The sequence below is a fragment of the Pieris rapae genome, chromosome 6 (genome assembly GCF_905147795.1).
Source record: "Pieris rapae chromosome 6, ilPieRapa1.1, whole genome shotgun sequence".
NCBI lineage: Eukaryota > Metazoa > Arthropoda > Insecta > Lepidoptera > Pieridae > Pieris > Pieris rapae.
In genome coordinates this window covers 8,499,141-8,523,213 of record NC_059514.1, presented here as the reverse complement: position 1 = coordinate 8,523,213, position 24,073 = coordinate 8,499,141, and the positions used below count along the sequence as shown (strand labels likewise).

Below are 24,073 nucleotides of genomic sequence, written 5' to 3'. Positions count from 1 at the left end.
TGCCTGCGCCGCGCCTTCACCTTACGCCTTTTTTGTATGTTTCGCGCCTAAGGTCGTTAAGCAGTATTACGTTAGCCGTTAAAGAAAAGCATAAGATAAGAATACAGACTAAATATATACATTGCTCTTTTGCATTACACACTGGCTTTTGTTTGGGCCTGTTCGTTATTGAGCTGTTAATGGAATAAAGACCAACTGTTAACCAAATTAGCCTTACATATAAAAGGCACTGCCCTATATTTACAATAATGAATAAGCTATGTAAGGATTACTTAACTTTGACTCCTTGTTATGGTACCTAAATTGGAAAATCATAACTCCAAAAGGGAGAATGGTAAAATGGTGTCTCAAATAATTGACGTATTTTCAAAAAATCCAAAGGCATGTTTTAGTCAATCTTACATCGAAAACATTTATTATAAGCGTTAAGCTAAATATATTTACATTTATACATCGACGTTACGTCTAATGGCAGAAAATTAACAATAAATTTATCTCCTCAATTCCACTGCAAATATAAGCTCCTCATAATAATTTGTTTAACTTAATATTGTATTGCATCAGAAGCTATAAAACCGCTATTATAGATGAGTTTCCTCGCCGGATTCGCTACACGGCAACCTAACTACTTTGGCTCCCGCTAGAACACCAACACCTTCCAAACAGGAACGTCTATTCGAAAGAACGTCCCTCAAGAATGCCCTTCTGGGACCAGCTAAGTCGGTTCCAGTTATAGATCTAGTTAACTTGCGCAGGGCTGGCAGTTTCAACGCTTCCTCATATGAAGGTGGTTCATCCGTAGGCGTTGTTTGTTCTCGACCACCAAAAGGATCTCTAGACGAAATAGGGCACAACTCCCTGGAGTAATAGACAGCGTTTTCCCTTTGTCTCGGTACTGTTTCTGGTATTTGCTCATAATTGACGCTACTAGCTAAATCGTCTATGATCTGTCTTGCACTCCTTGCCGAAGTAATTACTCCCGCCCACGACCTTCGATTCAGCTGCTTGGCTTGGTTAATGGCAGCAATATTGTGGCTAGAGTGCGTACCAGTTATAGTTACTTTGGGCCTTCGAGGAGGTTCATCGAAGGATGCAGCTTTGATAGTTGGTCTTGGTCTCTCAGATTCTATGTCCACAAGAACTCCAGGGTTCGAAGCGTTATCGGCAGGTTCTTCTCGTAAGGCTGCATCTATACGCATGGCTTCTGAGTAAGACGGAACGATGGCACAATTACCTCGGATTGCTGCGAATAGTTCCAAGCTATCCACAGTCGAGGCGTGGGAAAGTGGAAGGGTTCTTGGTGGTCTTGGGGCCGAACAGAGAACTGCGCTCTGCTCGTCTGCAAGAGCCCAAGCGTAATTAGTTGCTGGCACTGGGGGCATAGTGTCTGACAGATGTGTGTCTAAGTCTAATTGTCTACTCGGGTCCAGCTCGTAGTTTGTGCCGAAGATCTTTGTTATCTATAAAAGAAAAAAATAAAAATGTATTTAATTTAACTTTTCTACGTGCACACTTTTCAAATTTAATTTAACAATAAAACTATTAATTATTTTACCGTATAATGCACATACGCCGTGTTACATTCTATCACGATCCTAAGAGGCCAGGATAGGAGAAGACAAGACAAGCTCCAGAAAAGTAGTTGAGAGGCATACCACGGACATCGATCGGTATCCCTGTAACAATATATCGTGTATAAAGAATTCTAGTAAACAATTATTTAGTAAATCATTGTTTATAGAAAATTAGACACTTTAAGACTTAGATGTTTTTGGCTGGTTGTTATTTGTTATTTCTTTAACACACGAATCTTGTTCTCTTATGTACATACAATCATTTTTACCAATGTAAACACTTCACTTGCTCACTTAGTTTGTTCAGCTCCTTAAACACGGAAACCTTAAGTTAATAAGAAAAACAAAGGAGCACTGAATTTGGAGGCACAAAAAGTTCGGTTAAATGAAAGATTTTTCTTAAAACAGACACGTTCCTACTGGAAATATTAATAGTAAATTAATACTCACCTATAAGCTACCATGTACTCCTTGAAGGAACTGACTCCAATTAAATCTAACCCCTCACGCATTTCCATAAAATCATCAAACCTTTCATGTTCCGCGAAGAATCTTGACCTTTGATCTTCGAATTCTGCAAAAATTATTACTCAAGATGAGCTCAAGGAAAATTAATTTAAAACTTCTTTGTTGTATCGTTCAGTTCCTAAAATGGAATATCGTTCCCGCGGGAGCTAGCGGAACGTTCGTCGGCAACAGATAAATTTTCATCAAAACGATGTTTTTACAAATTTGCACAGTTAATTGCTTGTGTTTCAATGTTAAAAATATAAGGAAAGTGGTTTAATTTATTAAAAATAAAGGGTGGATGTAGCATTTTTGAAGTTATACTTCTTTTGGCGCGATGGAGAAAAATGATGAGAGTGAATCGACATCGAAAAAATAAGGTCTAGGTGGCATGAAAATCGATAACTATTAATTTATTTATTTACATAAAATCTTTTTGATTAATTTATTATTTATCGTTAATCACTACTGCATTTTAGTTATTTTTTTTCCATACGCCAAACAAGTATAACTTCTATAACTTTTTTTATATGTTTTGTAGATTTAGTAAAATATTTCTTCACAACTGCAATGAGTTGTTGATTATATAAAAAAAAGTACTTTTTGTGAAACTGATATTTTTCTCTAATCTTTTTTCATAAACAATAACTGTTAACTATGTTTGTGATTTAATGCATACCTTAAGTACTAAGTATGAATTGAAAATTTCAATCCGAAATGTTTCCCAAAGCGTAAATACCAATACACGATTTCCTTATCAAATCACGTTATATTTTGCAAACGTTTCCCGTAACTTAGTTTGCGGGCTCCGTCTGCCATATTAAACTTAATTAAATCTGGTTTTCTATCGGATCTAAAATCTAATTATAACTCATATGCAAATTGTAACGTCCTTGGGTACGATAAGTTTTTCTCTAACATGCAAATTAATAATTGTGACGTACATTATTCAGTCTATATCTAAGCCCCTTAATTATAATACATTAAAATAAAAGACCATGTTTATATTATTATTCAGTCAGTATTTCGGGCATGCAAAAGTAAATGTGCATTAACACCTAAGATATAAAAAGGTATTCCGGGGGTTTAGCGGTATTCTCAATAATATTTTTGGGAATATGTTATATATAAATTTTAAAAGACCATTTTTTTATAGAACAGGGGCCAAACGGGCAGGAGGCTGATCTGATGTTAAGTGATACCGCCGCCCATGGACACTCACAATGCCAGAGGGCCGGCCTTTTAAGAATTGGTACGCTCTATTTGTGTCAATAGGTTGAATATTACCTACACACAAATATGATCTTTTTAAGATTATAGCTAATGAACGCGTTTTAATTTGAAGTTGTAAAAATTCTATCAGGCATTAATTAGATTTTAATTTTATTACAATTTATCAATAGAACGCATACTGAACATATGTTTTTATATAGAGCACGTCTCGATACGGCTTTTATTGGCAACAAAAGTGAAATGAAAATCGGATTTTGATTGCCCTAGCCAGATTTCGTGTTTAATAAAAATGGTAATACACGCGAATTATTCCAATGTGTCGAAATATCAATTTTCAATAGCTATGTTTTTAATTCTAAATCTGGTATCTGAAACCAAAGCTTTGAACCACTTATTTAATCCACGTGTAACTTTTTGTATGACCCGAAGTTATTCAGCGATTGATTGATTCATCTGCCTGCGGACTTAATTTGAATATCGTAAGATACGCATAAGTATAAATAACTAAGTTTTTGAAGTGGATTTCTAAGGTATTTAAAATGATGAAATATCGATACATCAGTTATTTTTAGGACGGAATTTGGACAAACTGTCAGCCCTGCCTTGTTGGACTTTCCTAGTATGAACCCCCCCCCTTCCCCCCTTTACATCCTAGTATGAACATTAAGAAATACATAGGGCTATTTTCTTATAGAAGAAATCCAAAGAGGTTGCTACCTTATACCTTACCTCCCATGTAGCTTACTTGATATTAATACCGTCCATAAACGTATTGGTACATTGGTTCCTACGTACATGCCCAATCTAAGTATGATTAGCCACCGTGGCCCAATATATAAATTTGTATTTATTATATTTTCTATACATACCACTAGCCGCTTCAATGTTTGCAAAAGCGAATCCTTTGCTAAACCTCACTTTGGTGATCGGGGTCTTCGTGTCCAAAACCAAGTTTCGTGATGCATCCCGTTGTCCACAACAAGCATGTGCGAATGATGTACTGGCACTGTGCGTGTTCACTCGTTCGTAATACACCTAAACAAAAAAGAAATTTAGATATATTTTACAATTCTTAATAGGTTCTTATTTCAAAAATTTGAATTGCCTTATTATTTTGATATGACAAAAATAAAGCGATATGTACAGATGTGAACGCACCCTAAGAAGACTCCGACACTGTATTATGCAGTTTTAATATGTGCAAAAAATGTTGCCCAACTTTAATTATTAGCTTTTACGCTTGAATATATCGTGAATTTGCGAAATAATAGTTTCAACTTCGAAGGTACAGAGAACCAACAACGCTTTCTTTAATACTTTAACTATACACGAGTCGTAGAATTTTTCTGTGAAGAAGAACGGTAGCATATGGACAAATGGACGACTCGTAGCAATTGCGATATGTAATCTACGAATCACAATCATATGGAAACGTGACCAACTAGACTTGAAAGGATGAGTGAAACAGATACATTAATGTTTTTGCTTTGTTATATTGACGTGCCACTTATTGTTTTTATAAATAGATAAATTGCAGCTTATTATAAAAAGATGGATACAGACTCTTTATTTCTTGCATAAACAGAACAATTACGAAGTATTCTAATAGAACATTCAGAAGGAAAAACATTGGGCACAAAACAAGTATCGATTTGTTTACGCTGTGGTCAACATAGAAATTCTGTGATCTATGGAAAGCTTCTTTAGCAATGGTAAAAAACTTTGATTTCACGTAGCGGTTATAAATCATTAGCATTGCAGTTATGTGTCATTTCAAAATGTTTCATAAAATGCGCTTTATATTGAAATGTAGCGAAAATTGTTCGTCATAAAAACAATAGACGCTCCACAGACGTAACAAAATGCTTAACCACGCTGAAATTACATTTTAACTTGACTTTTTTAAACAATGCCGTAATTTGTGTACATTTTGAGAACAGCTTTCTATTTTTTTTGTTGTGTGTTTAAGTCATTTTTATTGCTTGAATAATTATTATAACAGTTATATGTTTGTTTCAATCCCCAATGCATAGGTAAATATATTTTTCATTCTTTGTTTCAAAGCAACTAAGTCATCGATTTATAAAAATAACTTTATTCATATAGGTAAACAAGTAGGTACACTTATGTATGTACACTTAGGTATTACCAGCTCGCAAGTCAAGGGCGTAGAGGGGGCCTGAAGAACTGGCAAGAAACTCTCCGCCACTGTTTTTAGGCAAATAAATTTTCTAACTGGAGCAAATCAATCCCAAGATCATATAATATTCGTCAAATTTATAAAAAAGCTTTATTGATTTATTTACGTTTAACAAGACATCACTGTACCCGAAATTAATGTTTTTTCGGGAAAGGAATCTACAGCCTTGGTGCGTCTGTCACTGTAAGCCATGAAGGAGGCTCTTTTGCTTTCTTTGTATTTTATAACAAACGCTAATAAGGACCCTGAAATTTATGATCAAAATAGACTTTAAATTGCATGCCCATGGTTCAAATGTACGGTCAGCTGAAAAAGTATATATATATATATATAACATATAGGCCAATCAATTTGTTTACTGTGCTTTTTACAAAACATGAATATAATACAATATAATAATATATTGTATTTTAATTGAAGACTCTTCAAAAATGTCCTCTTATGGCGCTTCAAGCTTTTTAGGTCTGGACGTCTGATTCTGAATCTGTTTCTTGATCAATCTAACAGGCGAGTAGCTGATCAATCTTATCAATCTTTTGGGCCTGACACAAGCCGTCGACTTTTCCTCCGTTGCCGTTTTGTCACGATGTTTTCTTTTATTGTTCGAGCAAATATTAAATGCGCACATAGACAGAAATCCCATTGATAGCCGGGGATCAAACAAAAGATCTCAGGGATGAGAGTCGATCGCTAAAGCCAATAGGCCAACACTGCTCACTGTTTATGAAAAAATTACAATAATTATTTTACATTTTCTTTCTGACTGTACCTTACCTACACGCATATATCGGCTGAAACTGCTCCTATTAATATGCATGAAGCATGGTTCAGGTGACTTATACTCTACCGCTTAATAAAATATCACATGTATAAATTTAATATAGGGCTAACGGTCAACGACCTTGAATATTTATGGGAAAGGGTTTTTCATTTCAATACATGTTCAGCGAAAAATATTTAAATATTCTATGTAAATGGTTGCTTAGCAACGTAAAACTTTTAAACAATCAAATATAGGAACCATAAAGCAAGACTACTAAATTGTTATTCTACGGTTAAATTAACTAATATTATATTTGGCGATAAAATTGTGTTATCAAAATTAACGTTAAATTACGGATACAGCCTGATTTTCATTTCATCAGCAACATGTCTTATAGTTTTTGTAAGCAAAGCGTAGCAATAATCTATGTTAAAATATCTAAATTTATTATCTGTATATACTTTAGTTTAGTTTGACCCATATTCTCTAAATTCCTTTTCTATAAAAATATCGAATGTGTCACGCTATCGCTTTGTGCCACAGAGGAAGGCATTGTCGATATTTTGCATGGAAATTTCACGTTACGGGTTGCTTGTATAGCATTTTATCAGTCGAAAGCTCCAAATCTGCATATTATATTACAACTATACTTCATGCTTCATGTATAGTGTTTTTAAAGTGTCAAATTTACACGATTTTATTATTCATTTTCTATTGTATCATTGTAAAGTATTATAAACTTTGGTTTGACGTGTGTTTAATTCGAGCCCTTTGGCATTGAGAGTGTCCATGGGCGGCGGTATCACTTAACATCAGGTGAGCCTCTTGCCCGTTTGTTCTATAAAAAAATATATTTTAATTGCATAGTTATATTACCCGTAAGTATAAGCCCGTACCGTATTTTTTATAAGAATTAATTGCTCATCATGTGTCTCGCTAATTTAACGGGCCTATTTTTTATGGGGTAAGCTATCTATATACATATTTCGTTTAATTCTTACCTGTGTAGTTGTATATGCGTCCCCATTTCTATACCTTGTAACTTGCCGCTTTCTTCTCACGTAGTGGTAGCAAATAGCCTTCCACCTAACGATAAAAATGTACATTAACAAATTAGTAATAATTAATAAACCTGAAAAGTTCGAATCGTTTATTTCCTTATTTACAAGTGAATTTAAAAAAAAATTCAACCAATTTTTATTATAAGACAAGACGGAACAAGGAATGTTTCTCTCGTAGTCTGCAAGTTCCGCCGAGCGCCGGTGAACCGTTAAATTAGCTCAACCTTTTCCGTGTCTAGGGCACTTGAACGATGCTAATGAAACTGACTCGCAGATTTTTGACTCACTATTTAATTAGATAAGTTAAAGAACATTTTTCAATAATAAAGCCGGTAATTCTTTCTCTTAGATTTATTTTGAACAGAAATCTACAACCTTCCATACATTTCAAATCTCCTCGAAACTTATTCAAAAAATATATCCTTAACAATATATTTTACGTATTAAATTTTAAGGTTAGTTATTATATAAATTACATTTGATTAAATATCTTAAGTTTAATAGAAAATTTAGTATTTAATAAAGTAAATTATTTTCTTGTATTATATGCTAGTCACACTGTGATATTCCTGTGTTGAGAGTAAATGACGTCTGGACTAGGTCTCGCTTTTTAATGTTTATTAATACTGTAAACATTCACCTATTTCTGACATTGTATTTTTGATATATATTTGAATAGATGATTCCTTTGCTATGTGACTGGAACGTTAAATCAGCTACATTATATGCTACACACGAAATATGTGTAAATTGTTTCCGCTTACAATAACCAAATTTTCCAATACCAAAACTATTTAATCGTTTGTTATCGCGCGCAATTCTATCTACAATAAAGTTTGATACTGAAATTATATTATGTAATAAATTTATCTCTATTCTTTAACCATGGTTTTTAACAAATTGGATAGGTGCTTGACATACTTCACGTTAGAAATATAATCCTATTACCTATATGCTTAGGTAATATGACGTGAACAGTCAACTTCAAACTATACATGCTAATTTTAAATGTTGCATACAAATAAAAAATATTCTACCTGTTTTTTCATGTATATCATAAGGTTTAAATATAAATGGTATTTTTTGTATTGTTGTAGAAGACAACAAAAAATGGTAGTTGAAAATATACAGAGTACGTTATTGTAAGAGTACCTAATATTTTGGCAAATTTTTGGCCATTGTTCTAACAGATCGCTCACAAATATAAGCTTTGTATACTGTTTACGAACAATAGGGTATTTATGCACGAATTATGTTGTGTTTCAAAGGATGCTGGCAATTTTCATATATAAAGTACATATTATATATTACCCATTGTAATGTTTATTTTTATCTTCTTCACATACGAGACAAATGCTTTACTTATGTGTACGAATGTACACACTATGGGTGATCATATCCAGCGATCAAACACAAGACTTAACTGTGTGTTACTTCTGTATGTCAAATGCAATACATTTTAACTTACGCGATTAGTACTTAGTGCTACATCGGAATACGAGCCTATAACTCTAATTTATGTAAACATTCTTAATAAGAAAATTATAGCTAATCAATTCTTATTCCAGTTTCTTATCAAGCCTCTTACAAAGGGTTACAATATTTTAATATATTTAAATGATATGTTACAAAAATTAAATTAAATAAACTGCTTAACTCTCCGGAGTTCTCTAATAAGGCTTTTTAATAAGGGTTAAGCGACAAATTATGACTCCCATTTTGTATATTGTAAACATTGGGTTTATGTTAATTTAAATATTTATTACCGTACAGCCGACAAAGTGAGTCGAAGGTCAGGTTATAGAGGTCCTTGAGATTCTGAAGTAATTATGGTACAATGGAGATGCAAAATAACACCACACAAATACAAGATCAACTTTATTTAACGATTAGACGATTCGTTAAAGTTGATTTAGTATTTGTTCGTAAGCTTTATACTGTGCTATGTCTATGAAGTTTATGTGAGAAAAGTAATAAAACTATATATATAAAGATTACATGATATTAAACAAATAATTATCTATATGTAAGCTATCCTATATTTTAAGTCAGATCAAACTGGCCTAGGTGCGTAAATTTGATTGAAATCGGTTAAGTAGTTTAGGGGTCTATAGCGGACAAACAAAGTGACGCGTAATTTATATTAGGGTTAGTTGTATATAATTTTTTTTAGCTGTATTACAAAATAGACAAATAAAATATTAAAAAAAAACAGGTATGACGTATTTAAAAGATCCCATTATTTCAACGTGTTACAGTCACCTTGTTTTCTTTCAAAGGTCTTAAAAAAACACGGAGTATAAAGAGAAAACAGTCATAAAGTAGTTGAAGTATGCGTTGGAATGAAGCCAAAGTTTATAACAAGACCGTAGTTCAACCTCAAGGGTCAAATATTCACTTAAATTGTTCATTGAATTTTTCTATTTAATTTAAATGCTCTACAAATTGATATTAAGCCAGTCTTTATCAACGTACCTATAATTCAACGAATTAAAATGATAATGTATTATAGAGCGAGTACGATGAAACCCAGCTTTCATCCCAAGGTAACGTTTCTAAGTAAATATTTCCAGCTTTATAAGAATACCTTATATTTGTGTTTAAGCTCCAACTATGTAATGATAAGCACCCCATTGCGATTGAAGAATATTATTTTATTTGTATGCAAGTGTGCGATTGTTTGTGGATCCCGCTGCACCGGCTTGCACCGCTGCACAACTTTTTTTTGATTATATATATATGATGAAATAAATATAACACAACAGCTCGTTTCTGGTGTGTGTCCATGGCGGTCTGGAAATCTACTGATCGTTTAGCCGCCCGTATTGCGATAATCAACCGCCAATAAAACATTTGCATACAATATTTACATAAACATTATTCAACTTCGGTCTCGTGAGTTTTGAAAATAAAACTTCGGGCGCGGGTAAAACTGCTTCATGAGTCCTTAACTGTACTGCTGACATAGACGGAAAGTCCATTAGTGCACAGCCGGGACCAGAACCTACCACCTAAGGGATGCGATGCGAAAATTGCGTCATAAAAAGACCTTTCGATAGATAGGACTTAAGTTAGGTAACTAGTCAAACGGAAGAAATACTTTCCCCAGGATAAGACTTACAACAGGCCGTCTTTATAAAATAAAATAATACCACAATACGATTCGTATGATATTGTTTTAATAATTAATTTGATATTTGAAATATTATACAAGAAACACTTTACAAACAAACTACATCTGTCTGAAAGATAATGCAGATTCGTCGCTAAGTAAACCATCTAAATGGGGTCGTAACCTAAGATTGATAGCCAACACCTACGTGACCTAATAGAAAGCCCAATTCCAGAAAGCGAATGCCTCGGAAACCTAATCCATTTAAAGCTAATTAATTTATACGATAACTTTTTTTGTAAAATAAATCCCCAATAGGATATACATTTAAACCTAGTAACGTATTAACGGTTAAGTAATATGTAGGAATATCTTTAAAGTTTTATTTTTATTTTTATTATTTATACGAAGATATATAATCTAAATAATCTCCTCCTATATTGTAACTATAATGTTATTTTTTAAAGTGTTATTAAATTTTTTTTTTATAAATTTATGGCACTTGTATCATTTGTCGTTGTGTTGTAACCCCCGAATGTTACTATAAAAAAACTCCTTTTCTTTCGCTTTTACCACTGTAATTTTCAAGTTATAGCTTGCGTGATTAAAATTAATTAGATGCAGATAAAAATTCTCACTTCTTGTCTTATTGTCTTAGGTCTAGATAATGAAAAACAACCAAGGTTTTTGCCATGAATATTAATAATAAAAATCATGTTTTAATCATAGTAATGTTTTACCACGGTATACGTCATTTTGATAGGAAATTGTCATTCAAAAAGTTTTCTTCAAAGAGATGGGCATGGATTTTTTATTCGTGTTTTTACCTAAAACTATTTGTCAAATCTATAAAACAATTTATCCTCACATGCCTAAATCCTATCTTATTATATCTTTAAACGAGCAATTCTTGTATATATAGTAAGAAATTAACAAATAAAATTACTAAAAATAACCAAATTAAATTACACGAAATTAACCACAAATTCAACAACAATAGTAACGTCCTATATCTAGTGCGAGCGTCGAAGAAGTGCGCCCGACCATACAGCGCGCCGTGCTTATATAGCCTGAAAACCAGTTTAGTCCAGTATACCCCACTGCTACACGTCACTTGACTTTTTACAGCTTATTCGGCCTCTCCTGACGGCGGTGCGTCCTCGCCCGTGTGATGATAGGCAGGTTGGCATGTTGAAACTTGACCTGCTGATGACTCTTGTATCACGTGCGGTGGTTGTGGTGAAGGACTATCGTCATCATCAGCGCCACCTAAAAATTACATCATTTTTGTTATTATAACGTTAAATTAACATAACTTCATCGAAAGTAAGAGCGCATCCATTACTCTCGACAACATTAGTTCATTTTTTTTTTTACATAGCAAGAGCGTCTCCATTGCTTTCGACAGTAAGAGTGACTCCATTACTGTACATCACACTAAGCAAGAGCGACTCCATTGCTTTAACAGTAAGAGCGACTCCATTACTGTACATCACATTAAGCAAGAGCGACTCCATTGCTTTAACAGTAAGAGCGACTCCATTACTGTACATCACACTAAGCAAGAGCGAATCCATTGCTATTGATAGTAAGAGCGACTCCATTACTATCACACAAGACTCCCGCAGGTCTTTACCAAAATAGGTACTACCTATATGATAAGCAGTTCTAATAAAATGACAGTTTTCACAAACATTTATCAACATACATAAGTTTTGAAAAGGCAAGTAAAAATTACTTACTCTCAAAGAATGCGGCACACACATCAGGGGTCCATTCCCCGCGCCAGGGCAACATGTATTCCGCGGCAGCTTTACCATAAGAACCAGCGACTAATTTTAGTTCATATCTGTCCTGCGACAACGTCGCTAAAACCACATATGGTCCGCGCATACAGGAGTCTAGCTTACCAACAGCTTGGCACAAATGCAAAATCGCCGCCATTGAAATGCACACCCTTGCGAGTCAACCTCGCAAAGCACGATGTCTTCATATCTTGACCATTGCTAATGACTCGGCATAGATACTCGATCTCCGTAGTCTGAAAGTTACATTTTTTTTTTAATTAATGAAAAAGCCTGCCTGAACCCTTACCCTTACCCCCATCTCTGACACATCATGTAATGTACCTAAACCCTCTTCTATTGTTTTACTAGGTAATAATACGTCATATACACAATTACAACACACAAGGGCTCTGCCTGGATCTATGTAAAATCGTAACGTATTTGATATAATTCGTTGATATACAACCTGTGCATTGCCTAATTCTTATGGCATCTTTATGTACTCATAGTGACCCTCAGGTGTTACGAATCTCGGGAGTGGTGTCGATTTTTTTTTATTGAATTTTATCTGGTTGTTAACATGTAAAGTTAACATTTAGCCTACCGCTCGACTCGGAACGCTGTCGAACAAAACAGTCCTCCGTTTTATGTCCTACCTTCTTACAAAATGTGCAAATAATTTTGATATTAGAAAACTGCCTTTTATCTAAGCTTGAATTGTTTGTAGATTGAGTCTCTGGTGCGGTTTCATACTTAGTTTTTTTTTAGGACACAAAAATTTGTATATGACCAATTTCCCTACATGAAACATGAACAGTTAATATTAGACTGAAAATTATCTCGTTTTCAGAAATTATCTCGCAAATTTGGCCTTTTAACGTGATTTTGTATTATAGAGCGCGGTTCTATGGGCTTGGTATATAATGAGAGGAATTTAACTAAGCCTTCCGATGATAAATTAGCACAAGTCGCGGCGGCGCGAACTTGTGGGTCCTTAATACCCCGAATAACTACTGCGACAATTAACTTTTCACTCATTCCTCGTACAACACGCAATACATGAGATAACTATCAGAGTCTGTTGTCTCTCAACTATGATCATTACTAAGCCACTCATTTAGCCACACTTTAGCATCCCCTTTCAAACAATATCGAATCAGAGATAAGCACTCACGGTCATCCCAATAATTAGACAACCGCGCAGAGTCTTCCTCCTCACACCATATATCGAAATATTTGAAAGACGGATCAAAATATAAATGGAGTTAGATCTTACCAGAATTGTGCTCAACGCACTTACTAGTTTGTCGGTCACCTGATTAAGTACCAGATCAGTGCTTGACTCGCATGCGCTGCTTGAACTTGGCACCGGAGCGTTTTCAGTACCATTGTGCGAACCGTCAGTACCAGGTGGTAACGAGTGTCGCTTAAGGAAGAAAGCAGCAAATCCGATGGTGTTGCACATGTCGGTGCAAAGGGCCGACCCCCTCGCGGTGGTGTTGCTGAGCACAGTTGTGGTGACACCACTGGTGGACATAGCTCAGTCACTTGCGTCGGTTGACGATCGACTGTAACGTTTCTTCAAGCCCAGAGACGGGCACACCGTCTTTTTTTTACGTGTTCACCGCCTACCCTCCATTATTTTTATTAAACGTATATCACTCGCGTTTCAAACTGACTAAAATAAAACCACGTGGGCGTTAATTTAAACTAATCAGAAATGAGAACGAATCCCACTACTGAAGTAAGAAATTAACAAATAAAATTACTAAAAATAACCAAATTAAATTACACGAAATTAACCACAAATTCAACAACAATAGTAACGTCCTATATCTAGTGCGAGCGTCGAAGAAGTGCGCCCGACCATACAGCGCGCCGTGCTTATATAGCCTGAAAACCAGTTTAGTCCAGTATACCCCACTGCTACACGTCACTTGACTTTTTACAGCTTATTATATATATAATTGGAATCTCGGAATCGGCTCCCACGATTTTCATGAAATTAAGTATACGGAGGGTTTCGGGGGCGATTAATCGATCTAGATAGGAATCATTTATAGGAAATGTCATTTTATTCGTGTTTTATCAACTTAAACATATGATTGCTCGTTTAAAGATGTCAGTCAAATAGAAACTTAAATATGAATATGATTAACCTTATTCGATAATAACATTCATATTTCACCATTTTATTAGTATGTAATTCGTACTTAAACATAATTTCAAAAAAAAAAACAATTTATAAAAAAATAAAATAAAATACCGAGTGAAGCTCGGTCATCCAGGTACTTAATATAATATCAGGAAACAAAATCTCGCTATATTAATAAAGTTTAGTACATATTAACTAAACTTACCAAACACGAGGTGACGCAGTCCTCATTGCATGTACCCTGGTCGACACAGCACCGACATCCACACGCCTGGCCAGTTGTATTCTAGCTGTGCTGTGGTAGCACTCTACTAAATAGACCAGGTATAGAAGTAGAACGAAAGCGATTGGTATGTACGCGTAGCCTACATCGCATGGTGATTCCCGTATCGTCTGTTTTATTGGGTACCTGGAGAAGAACATAAAAATTGGGAATTCGAAAGATTTTAAAAACCAAGATTGCAAATTGTTTGTATAACATAGTTGTCTTTTTTAACAAACGATATCAATGTCATTGTGATTTGTTAATAAATAGCCTTCGGTCGGGTTGCGTCTACATGTCTGTTTTAGACTAGAGACTGACAAACACAATCAAATGAAAGATGCCATCCTTTTGTCTTTGGTTCAAAGATACCTACTTTATTTCTCAAAAAATTACATTCACTTAGTGAGAAGTTTTAAATAAGTTAGACAACTACATCGTGTTATTTATCTGTTTAAAAATAAGCTACAGTAAATAAAAATATTTAGTAATAGAGCAGTGTTGGCGTAGTGCCTTCAGCATGCGAGTCTCATACCTGAGGTCGTAGGTTCGATCCCCGGCTGTGCACGAATGGAATTTCTTTCTATGTGCGTATTTAACATTTGCTCGAACGGTGAAGGAAAACATCGTGAGGAAACCGAAATGTCTTAGACGCAAAAAGTCGACGACGTGTGTCTGCCACTGGAGGCTGATCACCTACTTGCCTATTAGATTTAAAAAATGATCATGAAACAGATTCAGAAATCTGAGACCAAAACCTTAAGAGGTTGTAGTGCCAGTGTTTTCTTTTTAATAAAAACATTAGTCGTATAAGAAGCTTAAAATATACTTGTATATTAATTAAGTACTGTTTCAGAGCTTTATTTCAAAGGAGCTTATAGTTATAACGATAATTAAAACCAATATTTTTAATTATGCCGATCAATTGATTGTGCGCTTATTAAACTCATTCGTGGGATTACGAGTAATAGGTTACGTTTTATTATAAAAAAAATTTTTTTTGTGTTAATATAACAAGTTTAATATATTCGTTAATAATATATTTAACGAGTTCGATTTCCGCCTCTTTATGCTTTTTTCGGTCTGGGCAATTAATATAAAGCTCGCTAAAATATTGTGCACAGATACTATGAACTATGAAACAGTTAAAAAAAATCCCCCTGGCCACGGGGCTTTGACAATACAAATATTGCCCTAAAAACAAAAAAACGTCAATCGAGTTCGTGCACTTGTTTGATAAAAGTGTTGCACGTGCCAGCTTAAACTTTTATATGAATTTTGTTTTTTTTTAACTTGACATTTCAAAAATACTGGCTACGACCACTCTTATATTGTCTTATATATATTTATATATATATATATATATATAACTAATTTTAAATATTTGATATTTAGTAACATTATTTTAAATTTAGTATGTAGTCGCTTTCACATCCATGGAAATTTGAATTGGGTGCCAAAATATTACGAGGTGATACAGGCACCGTGGCATTGATTAGGCTTAATTTACAATAAAATTAGACTGCAAATTGTATTATTCACTTACTTAGTAAGATCAATGAGTTGTCTATCTATTTCAGCAGTGTTGCACCATACGACGGAACCAAGGCAGCCAGCGATCATGAGAGTGAGGAGAAAGCACTTCCAATTGCCTTCACGACGAAGAACACCACCAAGACTCTGTTGGCGAGGCCGCTAGAAAAGACGTTAACGTTATTATTATATAGTTCGCGTATAAATTAGGTTCGGAGGTTCAATGAATTTTGTACTTGAACCTGTGTAACCATTTTGACTACCACCATTTTATTTCTCACTTATGTAAAAGTTAATAGCAAAAAGTATAATTTTTCCACTTGCTTTCATCTATTTAAAGTTAAATTTCTTTTAGTACTAACTCCAAGTATTTAATAGGGGTAGAATTTATTTATATGAGGTATTTTATTTTTACATTTAGGTACAGAAACAGGAAACAGATTGATTAGATACATATAGTTAATACACACTGAACAACATTCGAAAATCTGAAACCCAATTACATATTATGTACACAGCATTTTACACTAAATATCAATAACAGAACATACACAATATATTAAACTTAATGACAAAAAGAAAAATATATCATTATATAGCCTATGTTATAGCGTAATTTAGTTCCAGAAACCTGACTGATAAGTAAATAATGTCGGCAACTTTTTCGTCTAAAAATATTGTACACGTTTCTAAAAAGCAACTTCCTTACAAGATTTTCCTACTTTTATCCCTTTAGCACAAAATCCTTTATGCCAAAATCAATTTCAATAATTCCCCACAGAGTAAGCGGCCTTCGAACCGACAGGATACCCTTTCGGTATTTTTGTTAAAAAACAATACCCACGCCCAATTCAATTACATTTTCATTGGAAAGGTCCATCCCATTATTTTAACAAATTACAAAAATATTCCCAACACAAACATTAATCAAGAAAAATACGCAATGAATTTCATGATGGATACAATTTGCTTAAGTCGTGTACCTAATAAGTATTAAGTAAACATACACCCAAACTTATTTATCCAATCCACTGAAAATGTTGACACATCCCAAAAAATCCAATTGTAACAAATTGAATTTACTTCTTCATGCTATTTCCCGGCCCTTTACCGTCTACATTATGAGAACTCGGCTTCATTGTAACAGTCGCATTATAAAATACATACATATGTTCATACAATATTGTGTGTATAACTTTTATTTAAGCTAGTATAACAGATGGTCTTCGGACACGATCTTGCTCTATGTACGTATACAGATATTCTGTTGACTTGTATTATAGTATATTGCATTCTGTGGTAACCACAGACTAAAGAATTTATGGTCACAGCGATGTATAGCTCTGTACTTAATATGTGTTAACTATGTTGTAATAACAATGACTAAATATCATACATTTAAAATATATTTTATATTTTACATTACATAATAAATTACCATTTAAAAAGAAACACATTTGTGTAGTCTGTTATTATTAATAACATAATAAAAAAGGATATGTATACCTAGAGGTGACAATCAACATATTTATAAGTTGGTTGAGGTTCATATATATATTTAAGACTAGCGACCCGCCCCGGCTTCGCACGGGTGCAATGCTGATACTAAATACACTACAGAAAATCTGTGAACGTTGTATATAAAAATGTGGGTGACCCATAAGAGATAGACATATACCATCAAGGACTTTTCTGTAGACCTTTTCAATATGTACAATACTTAGTGCATTATTTTGATAAAACTCGTAGGGTTCAGCCTGAGTTTGCAATGTAAGCGGAAAGAATGTAATTATTCACGACATCACATTAGAAACCTCAAAAATAACAGTACTTCTCCACTATTTAATGGATGTTATTATACATATAAACCTTCCTCTTGAATTATTCTATCTATTAAAAAAACCGCATCGAAATCCGTTGCGTAGTTTCAAAGATTTAAGCATACAAAGGGACATAGGAACAAAGAAAGTGACTTTGTTTTATACTATGTAGTGATGTGTTATGTGTGTCCAATCACATGCTGTAGAATTTAGTGTATTATTGTTTTATATTTTAAATTGAATATCAATTTCGATAAAATATTGATATAACTGTGTCTATTAGACTGTTAGAAGTATACATTATGAATAGCTGTTATTTTCGGAACAAGTCGCTGTAAACATTTGAGCAAGACTGAAATTGCGTGTAATGTTAGCGTGCGAGACTATACATACATTATACAGACGAATTGCTTTAGTAATTACACCCTAATTAGCTTTTGTCGTGCATATTTTTACGATATCATATTTATATTTGTTCCATGGCAAAGTTGAGATATGCTATGCATATAGTATGATAGTTTTGTATGACTTGGCTGGTAGCATTTTTTATATAACAGGTGCCAAACCGGCAGAAGGCTCCAGATGAAAGAACCAGATGTTAAGTGACTATCACTTAATCTCACTCGCTCATAGAAAAGTTCATTGCCAGATGGCCTGCAATTGGTATTTCACACGCACTTTTCTTGCCTTCAAGAAAAGTGTGAAGGATAAGGATCCTAAGTGAAATTGGTAGAGAGATAGAGAAATAAATATATTGGTGGGCAGCCCGCGGCAAAAACTACTACTACTAACTACAGTTATATATAGTTTTTGCCGCGCACCACTATGCGCGCGGCAAAAACTGCAATAATATCACGGTGTTCAATTATAAAAATTCTATACTGTGATTGATTTGTAATTTCAGTCCTACAGAACTTAATTTTGAGTATATCCAAATGTCACTTAATTTCTTTCATTGGGGTATTCATTCTGATTCCACGAAGATATATTAAAATGTCTAATTCATCGTCCAATGAATAAAAATGTAATTAATTGCCAATTTATAAATTAATGTTTTGAGCTAACGATATTTCTAAAGTAAAATATTGTAAAATTTAATGTAAGAAAGTATCAAAAAGTGGCCTGAATAATCACAGCCTACAATCTACAGCCAAGCACATTCCGGTCCCATTAATTAGTTTCGCTTTTCGTTTCGCTTGAATTTCCATTTTAAGATCTTAAGAGGACTTTAAAACAGCAGACACTCAACTATATACAGCAATAGCTGTTATTTACTTACAACCAATTCAAATATTTTACTAGAATCTTATACGTATTTACTTCATTTTTCAATACGATACTATTTTTAAATACGATGCGCTTCATGTTTGAGTCGATTTTGATGGTGTTTTTTTAGAAAATGTTTATGACAGATTGAAAGAATTAAAGGAGGATGTTAAAAAACCACGAAACGGTTTTATAATCACGTAAAACAAAGCCACTTCAATAAGAAAATTAGGATAATTAGGTCTACCAATTCGAGCAAGGACAATCTAAAATATTCTACTATATTACGACTAATATAGTTAACGATCAAACGTTAATATCATAATATAGCCCTTGTACATAAAGAAACTACAGAATAGTTATCATGTTAATATTGCTATTTCAAATTTTATTTTTTAAGCACATTAATGTATTGATCGTACTAAATTTGTACATGGGAATTAATAACATTAATTAGTTTAAAATTACGCACACATGAAGTATTAATGAGCATTATTCTAAAAATAAGCCTTTCACATATATAAATTTAAATCTTTCGCTAATAATTATCTGATTATGCTTTTGATATTTGACACCTTAAATAAACAATTGTTTTCAATATATTTAAGCCTAGAATAAACACAGCATGGAAGGTTGCGTTGATCTCATTAATATACAATTCTTAATGTAATAAACATATATTAATTATATTAATACCACTATTAGATATTCGAGTCTAGTCGAGACTACAGATTTACAGATAGGAATGGTTTTATATCTGTCAATGTATCCATTTAACATTTTCTCGAACGGTGAAGGAAAACATCGTTAGAAAACAGGCTTACCGTAGTCCCAAAAAGTCGACGGCGTGTGTCAGGAACAAAACTGATCATCTACTTGCCTATTAGAATAAGGAATGACTTAAAAATAATAGTTATAAAGCCACTGATTTATCTTATACGAGCTATTTACAAGTTAAAAATTAAAACAAACAATGTATTAATGGAATCGGAACCCTTATGAAATCTTAATTGTTAATTACATTAAACTTCGTTATTAAGATTATAATCTATACACTACGCCCCTTATTCCTGTCACACAATTTTCGACTTATAACAAGCACTTAGCATAATTAGACAACTTTGTAAGTATTTTCTGAGTTAAAGTTTGTATTATAAATCCACGAGTTTAATAAGCCCCAAGACCTTTAAAAACGAAGCGGTTTGATATTTAAAATCATATTTAAAATTTATTGAGAAATCTATTAGCTTATGGGAAAATTCATTGTATGAAGTTACGTTAGAGACTTAAAACAAACTTTCTTCGTCTGTTTCTCTGCTTATTATTGACTGATAGACGAGTTGTTAGTTATTGAAATGAAGCCATAATGTTAAATGCATTGAATATAAGAGCCGAGCAAGAGACCGTGCCATAGCAATCATGGTTCTAATGTCTGTCACTGTATCTATCAGGGGGCAACCGGGTAGTAGGAAGGTGATGTCAACTGATACCGCACTCACATTGTCTCCTGACAATTCGCGCCAAGTGTCGGTTCGCGTGGCTTGCCGGCCTTTTCGGCCTTGTTACACCTTTAACACCTCACACACACACACAACACACACACACACTTGTTAGCACCGATGTTATGTTCGGTGGTCGCTAGTTAAAGGCCGTTCCTCACGCGAATCATCATTGAGATTTCTACGTCCACGCTTAAACTCGTTAAACCATTGTAAATAGTGGCACGAGATTGGGCTACATTAAGAAATGCTAATCGCAGACTATAATAGCTTTGTAGTTGATTAAGCCCACTGCAAAAATCATAATAAATTATTGACCGAATATATTCTCGCGTTAGTGCTACCAACATATTTTGACAGCTATACATCAAGCCAGAGATGTCAAACACCAATTTCCTACTTAAAAACCCGAATAAAATTCTTATTAAAATCGCGCGGGCTGGACCAAAGATGCATTTAAGCAATAGTTGAAGATGTGTTATTATAAGTATTTATAATTTTCTGATTTTCATTGAAAATCTAACACACAAACGCATACATACAATATTATTAATTAAAATTAGTTTGACGTCACGCCGTACACAAAACCACCATCCACAGAATTCTTTTTTTGCTTCGCAATCATTTATGTCTCATAATTTGCAAGCAGGTATAGTATTCTGTGCTTCACGCACGATGTTTTTATTACGATATTAACTTCGTAATATCGAGTGAGTCTTCGTAATAGAGAGAGTGTTCCGTTCATAAACAGAAAATCTATTGGTTCCCAACCAGGTTTCAAACCTACTATCTAAGGGATAAGTGTCAGAGAGCAGGCTGAAATCAGTTGGACACCATTTCTCTGCTGATTATTTATTCAAAGCCAAAAGAAATACTAAGAAAACCATTTATTACGTTAATTGGTGAAGATTTAAATATCGTATCATTTGAAAAGAGAGAACATTTTTGTGACATTCATTTGTGCGAATCTTTGCTGAGGCGCAAATAACTGGAGTGGTTTTACCTTTGTTTAGCCTTTGAGATATCTGGTTTTGATATAAATACGAATTTCTTTCTTTTACACTACAATGGAGATCGCAGAATCCTAACAATATTATTAAAGATTAGATTTACGAGACAGCTTACCTTTATATAAAGGTAACAAATGGATTGTACCGCGAAGAAACTCTACGCTAACCATTTTTCACATGAATCCTTATTAACAATAAAAGCTGAATTTGATTGAACGCTGGGAACTGGAATTGAACTTGGCCTCTTCGAAGTAATAAAGCAAAATAGGCAGAGAATTTAAGTAAAATAATCCAAAAATTAAATTCACTCATAAGATTGTATGACGTGTTTGTCTAAGAATCACGCGCGCGAGATATCCAAGATGAGGTATCAATATACGGTTTAACAACGCGGGGAGCTGGTAGTCAATTTCCCTACTATAGAAATTGCCAACTGTCATAACGATCTACTAATTTGAATTGTAGGTTAGACCGACTGTCGCAGAGAAAAAGATGGTCGATGGAGTTAATCCAGAAATCCCTTCAACATTATATGTTTATAGTTTAATATTCTTCAATATTATGTTTATAGTTGTTGTTTTCAATACAATTTTAACTATATAATTCCTATCTAAAAGTCTACAGATGAATTACTTGGATTTAAACATTAATATATATTTTTGAAAAATGTTCAATGTGTCTATAATGTTATAGATTATACTCGGGGAGTGGGGGACGGGGGGAGTTCATAGTTATAATTTAATTGAAATTTATGTGCTACATATATTAGTAACTCTATAATTTCACGTTCTATAGATTACATTCTTACACGAATTACGAATTCAATTATTATTAAGGTATGCAATCGGTACGCCAATAATTGGATTTGTATACGAGGTTAAATTGATGATACTCCTAACCCAATACGAATTATTAGCCTGTGTTCACTCTATTTATTCTGAATACTCTGTAATACTTGATATTTGGTGATGATTACACTACACAAATTTGAAATTCGAAATATATGATCTGAATAATATTTGCAAAGGCTTAACAGTCAAATAGTCACTAGCCCTGTTGTAAAAAACGTAAAGTATATACAGATTTTCTTACGAGTTTTAAAAATCGTCGGAATTAAGACCGAGAGACCAGACGCCGGCAGTCTCTTAATAATTATTATTAACAAGCATAATATATCATCTCATTATATTAATAACATTTAATTAATTAACATTAAAACGGTGAGTGTTTATTATTATTTGAAAATTATATTTTAATATTTAAACCTCAGTCAGGAACCGTATTCGTCTGTCTCTATTCATCACGACGTAAACACTATTTGACAGGAAGAGACAAAAGAGTAAATTAACATTTAAATTATTTCGTTTTTATGGATAAGAGGTGACTGCTTGCTGCGGTACTTAATGGTGGAGTTAGGATAAGAACGAAATAAAATATCCAATTAGTTTAACTGTGTAACCTTGTATACGTATATATTTTATAAATAAATAAATAAATAAATTTTAATAATAATATTGTTAATAGATGTTTTTTTTAATTAATTCTTTTATAGAATTATATAATAAAATCAATCTGTGAGATAAGCAAAGCGCTGTGTTTTGCATGAATGATACCAAAGCAGTGTTACGTCATATTGTGCAGAAAAATGCACAATCAAAGACGAAGCTAGTCCGAAAGTACTTGGAGTCTTGTAATGAGCCCAAACGAAGTAATCCAAGAAAAGTTTGATGGAAGTCCCTAAAACTTGAGTAGTGAATTGCAAGTTGAAGAATTCCGGCAGCTTTATGATAAATTACTACCATTTCTGTATTATATGTATACATCATCAATCATAAACGGTGATTGATGTTTATGCCTTGCTAGAGTGAGAATGGCAGACCGTTAAAAGCATGTATGTAAACTTTTCATAAGTGTCATATATTATACACAAACTTATTTCTAGACACTGACTACTATGTACGGGTTGCATTATGACTGAAGTATTTGCGAACCAATTCAAGCAAAGAGCGCACCAATTCTTAAAATGCCGGCAGCGCACTCGTGAGCCTAAGCAACTTAAATATAACGAGATTTGCGAAAAATAAAACATTTGAGTAGATAAATTTGCAATTGAAATATTAAAGCTATTTACTGTTTGTTTATGCTGTTTTTTTTTTCACAAATTCTAACATACAATATCATTTATTTATTTAACACAATGAACATAATAAATTGAATCCAAAAAAAAATACAATTTCTACCAGAACTAGACGCAGAATGGTCGAGAAAACTGGTAATAAACCGACACTCTT

The 24,073-nt window shown here is 33.5% G+C and overlaps 2 protein-coding genes across 6 annotated transcripts in view; both read right to left on the bottom strand.

Annotated features, from left to right (window-relative positions):
* Positions 1–215: 215 nt before the first annotated feature.
* Positions 216–24,073, bottom strand: part of LOC110992957 (transmembrane protein 151B-like) — a 39,655-nt gene continuing 15,797 nt past the window's right edge. Inside the window, exons 2-8 of the mRNA XM_022258982.2 lie at positions 16,201–16,349; positions 14,598–14,801; positions 7,279–7,363; positions 4,184–4,349; positions 2,025–2,148; positions 1,556–1,676; positions 216–1,460 (exon numbers count right to left, since the gene is read on the bottom strand). Coding sequence (XP_022114674.2) covers positions 582–1,460; positions 1,556–1,676; positions 2,025–2,148; positions 4,184–4,349; positions 7,279–7,363; positions 14,598–14,801; positions 16,201–16,349 — 1,728 coding nt within the window. The 3' untranslated portion in view covers positions 216–581. The remainder of the gene's footprint in view (positions 1,461–1,555; positions 1,677–2,024; positions 2,149–4,183; positions 4,350–7,278; positions 7,364–14,597; positions 14,802–16,200; positions 16,350–24,073) is intronic.
* On the bottom strand, positions 11,544–13,777 carry LOC123689279. 5 transcript variants are annotated; one of them, XM_045628672.1, is made up of 3 exons: positions 13,514–13,701; positions 12,193–12,491; positions 11,544–11,719 (listed from the first exon to the last, which is right to left on the bottom strand). In XM_045628672.1, exons 2-3 carry the CDS (start codon positions 12,392–12,394, stop codon positions 11,580–11,582), a joined length of 342 nt encoding a protein of 113 aa, XP_045484628.1. In that variant the 5' UTR covers positions 12,395–12,491; positions 13,514–13,701; the 3' UTR covers positions 11,544–11,579. The 5 variants fall into 5 exon arrangements, with proteins under 5 accessions (XP_045484628.1, XP_045484630.1, XP_045484629.1 ...); XM_045628674.1 differs by having other exon boundaries at positions 13,538–13,701; XM_045628670.1 differs by having other exon boundaries at positions 11,556–11,719; positions 12,361–12,491; positions 13,538–13,777.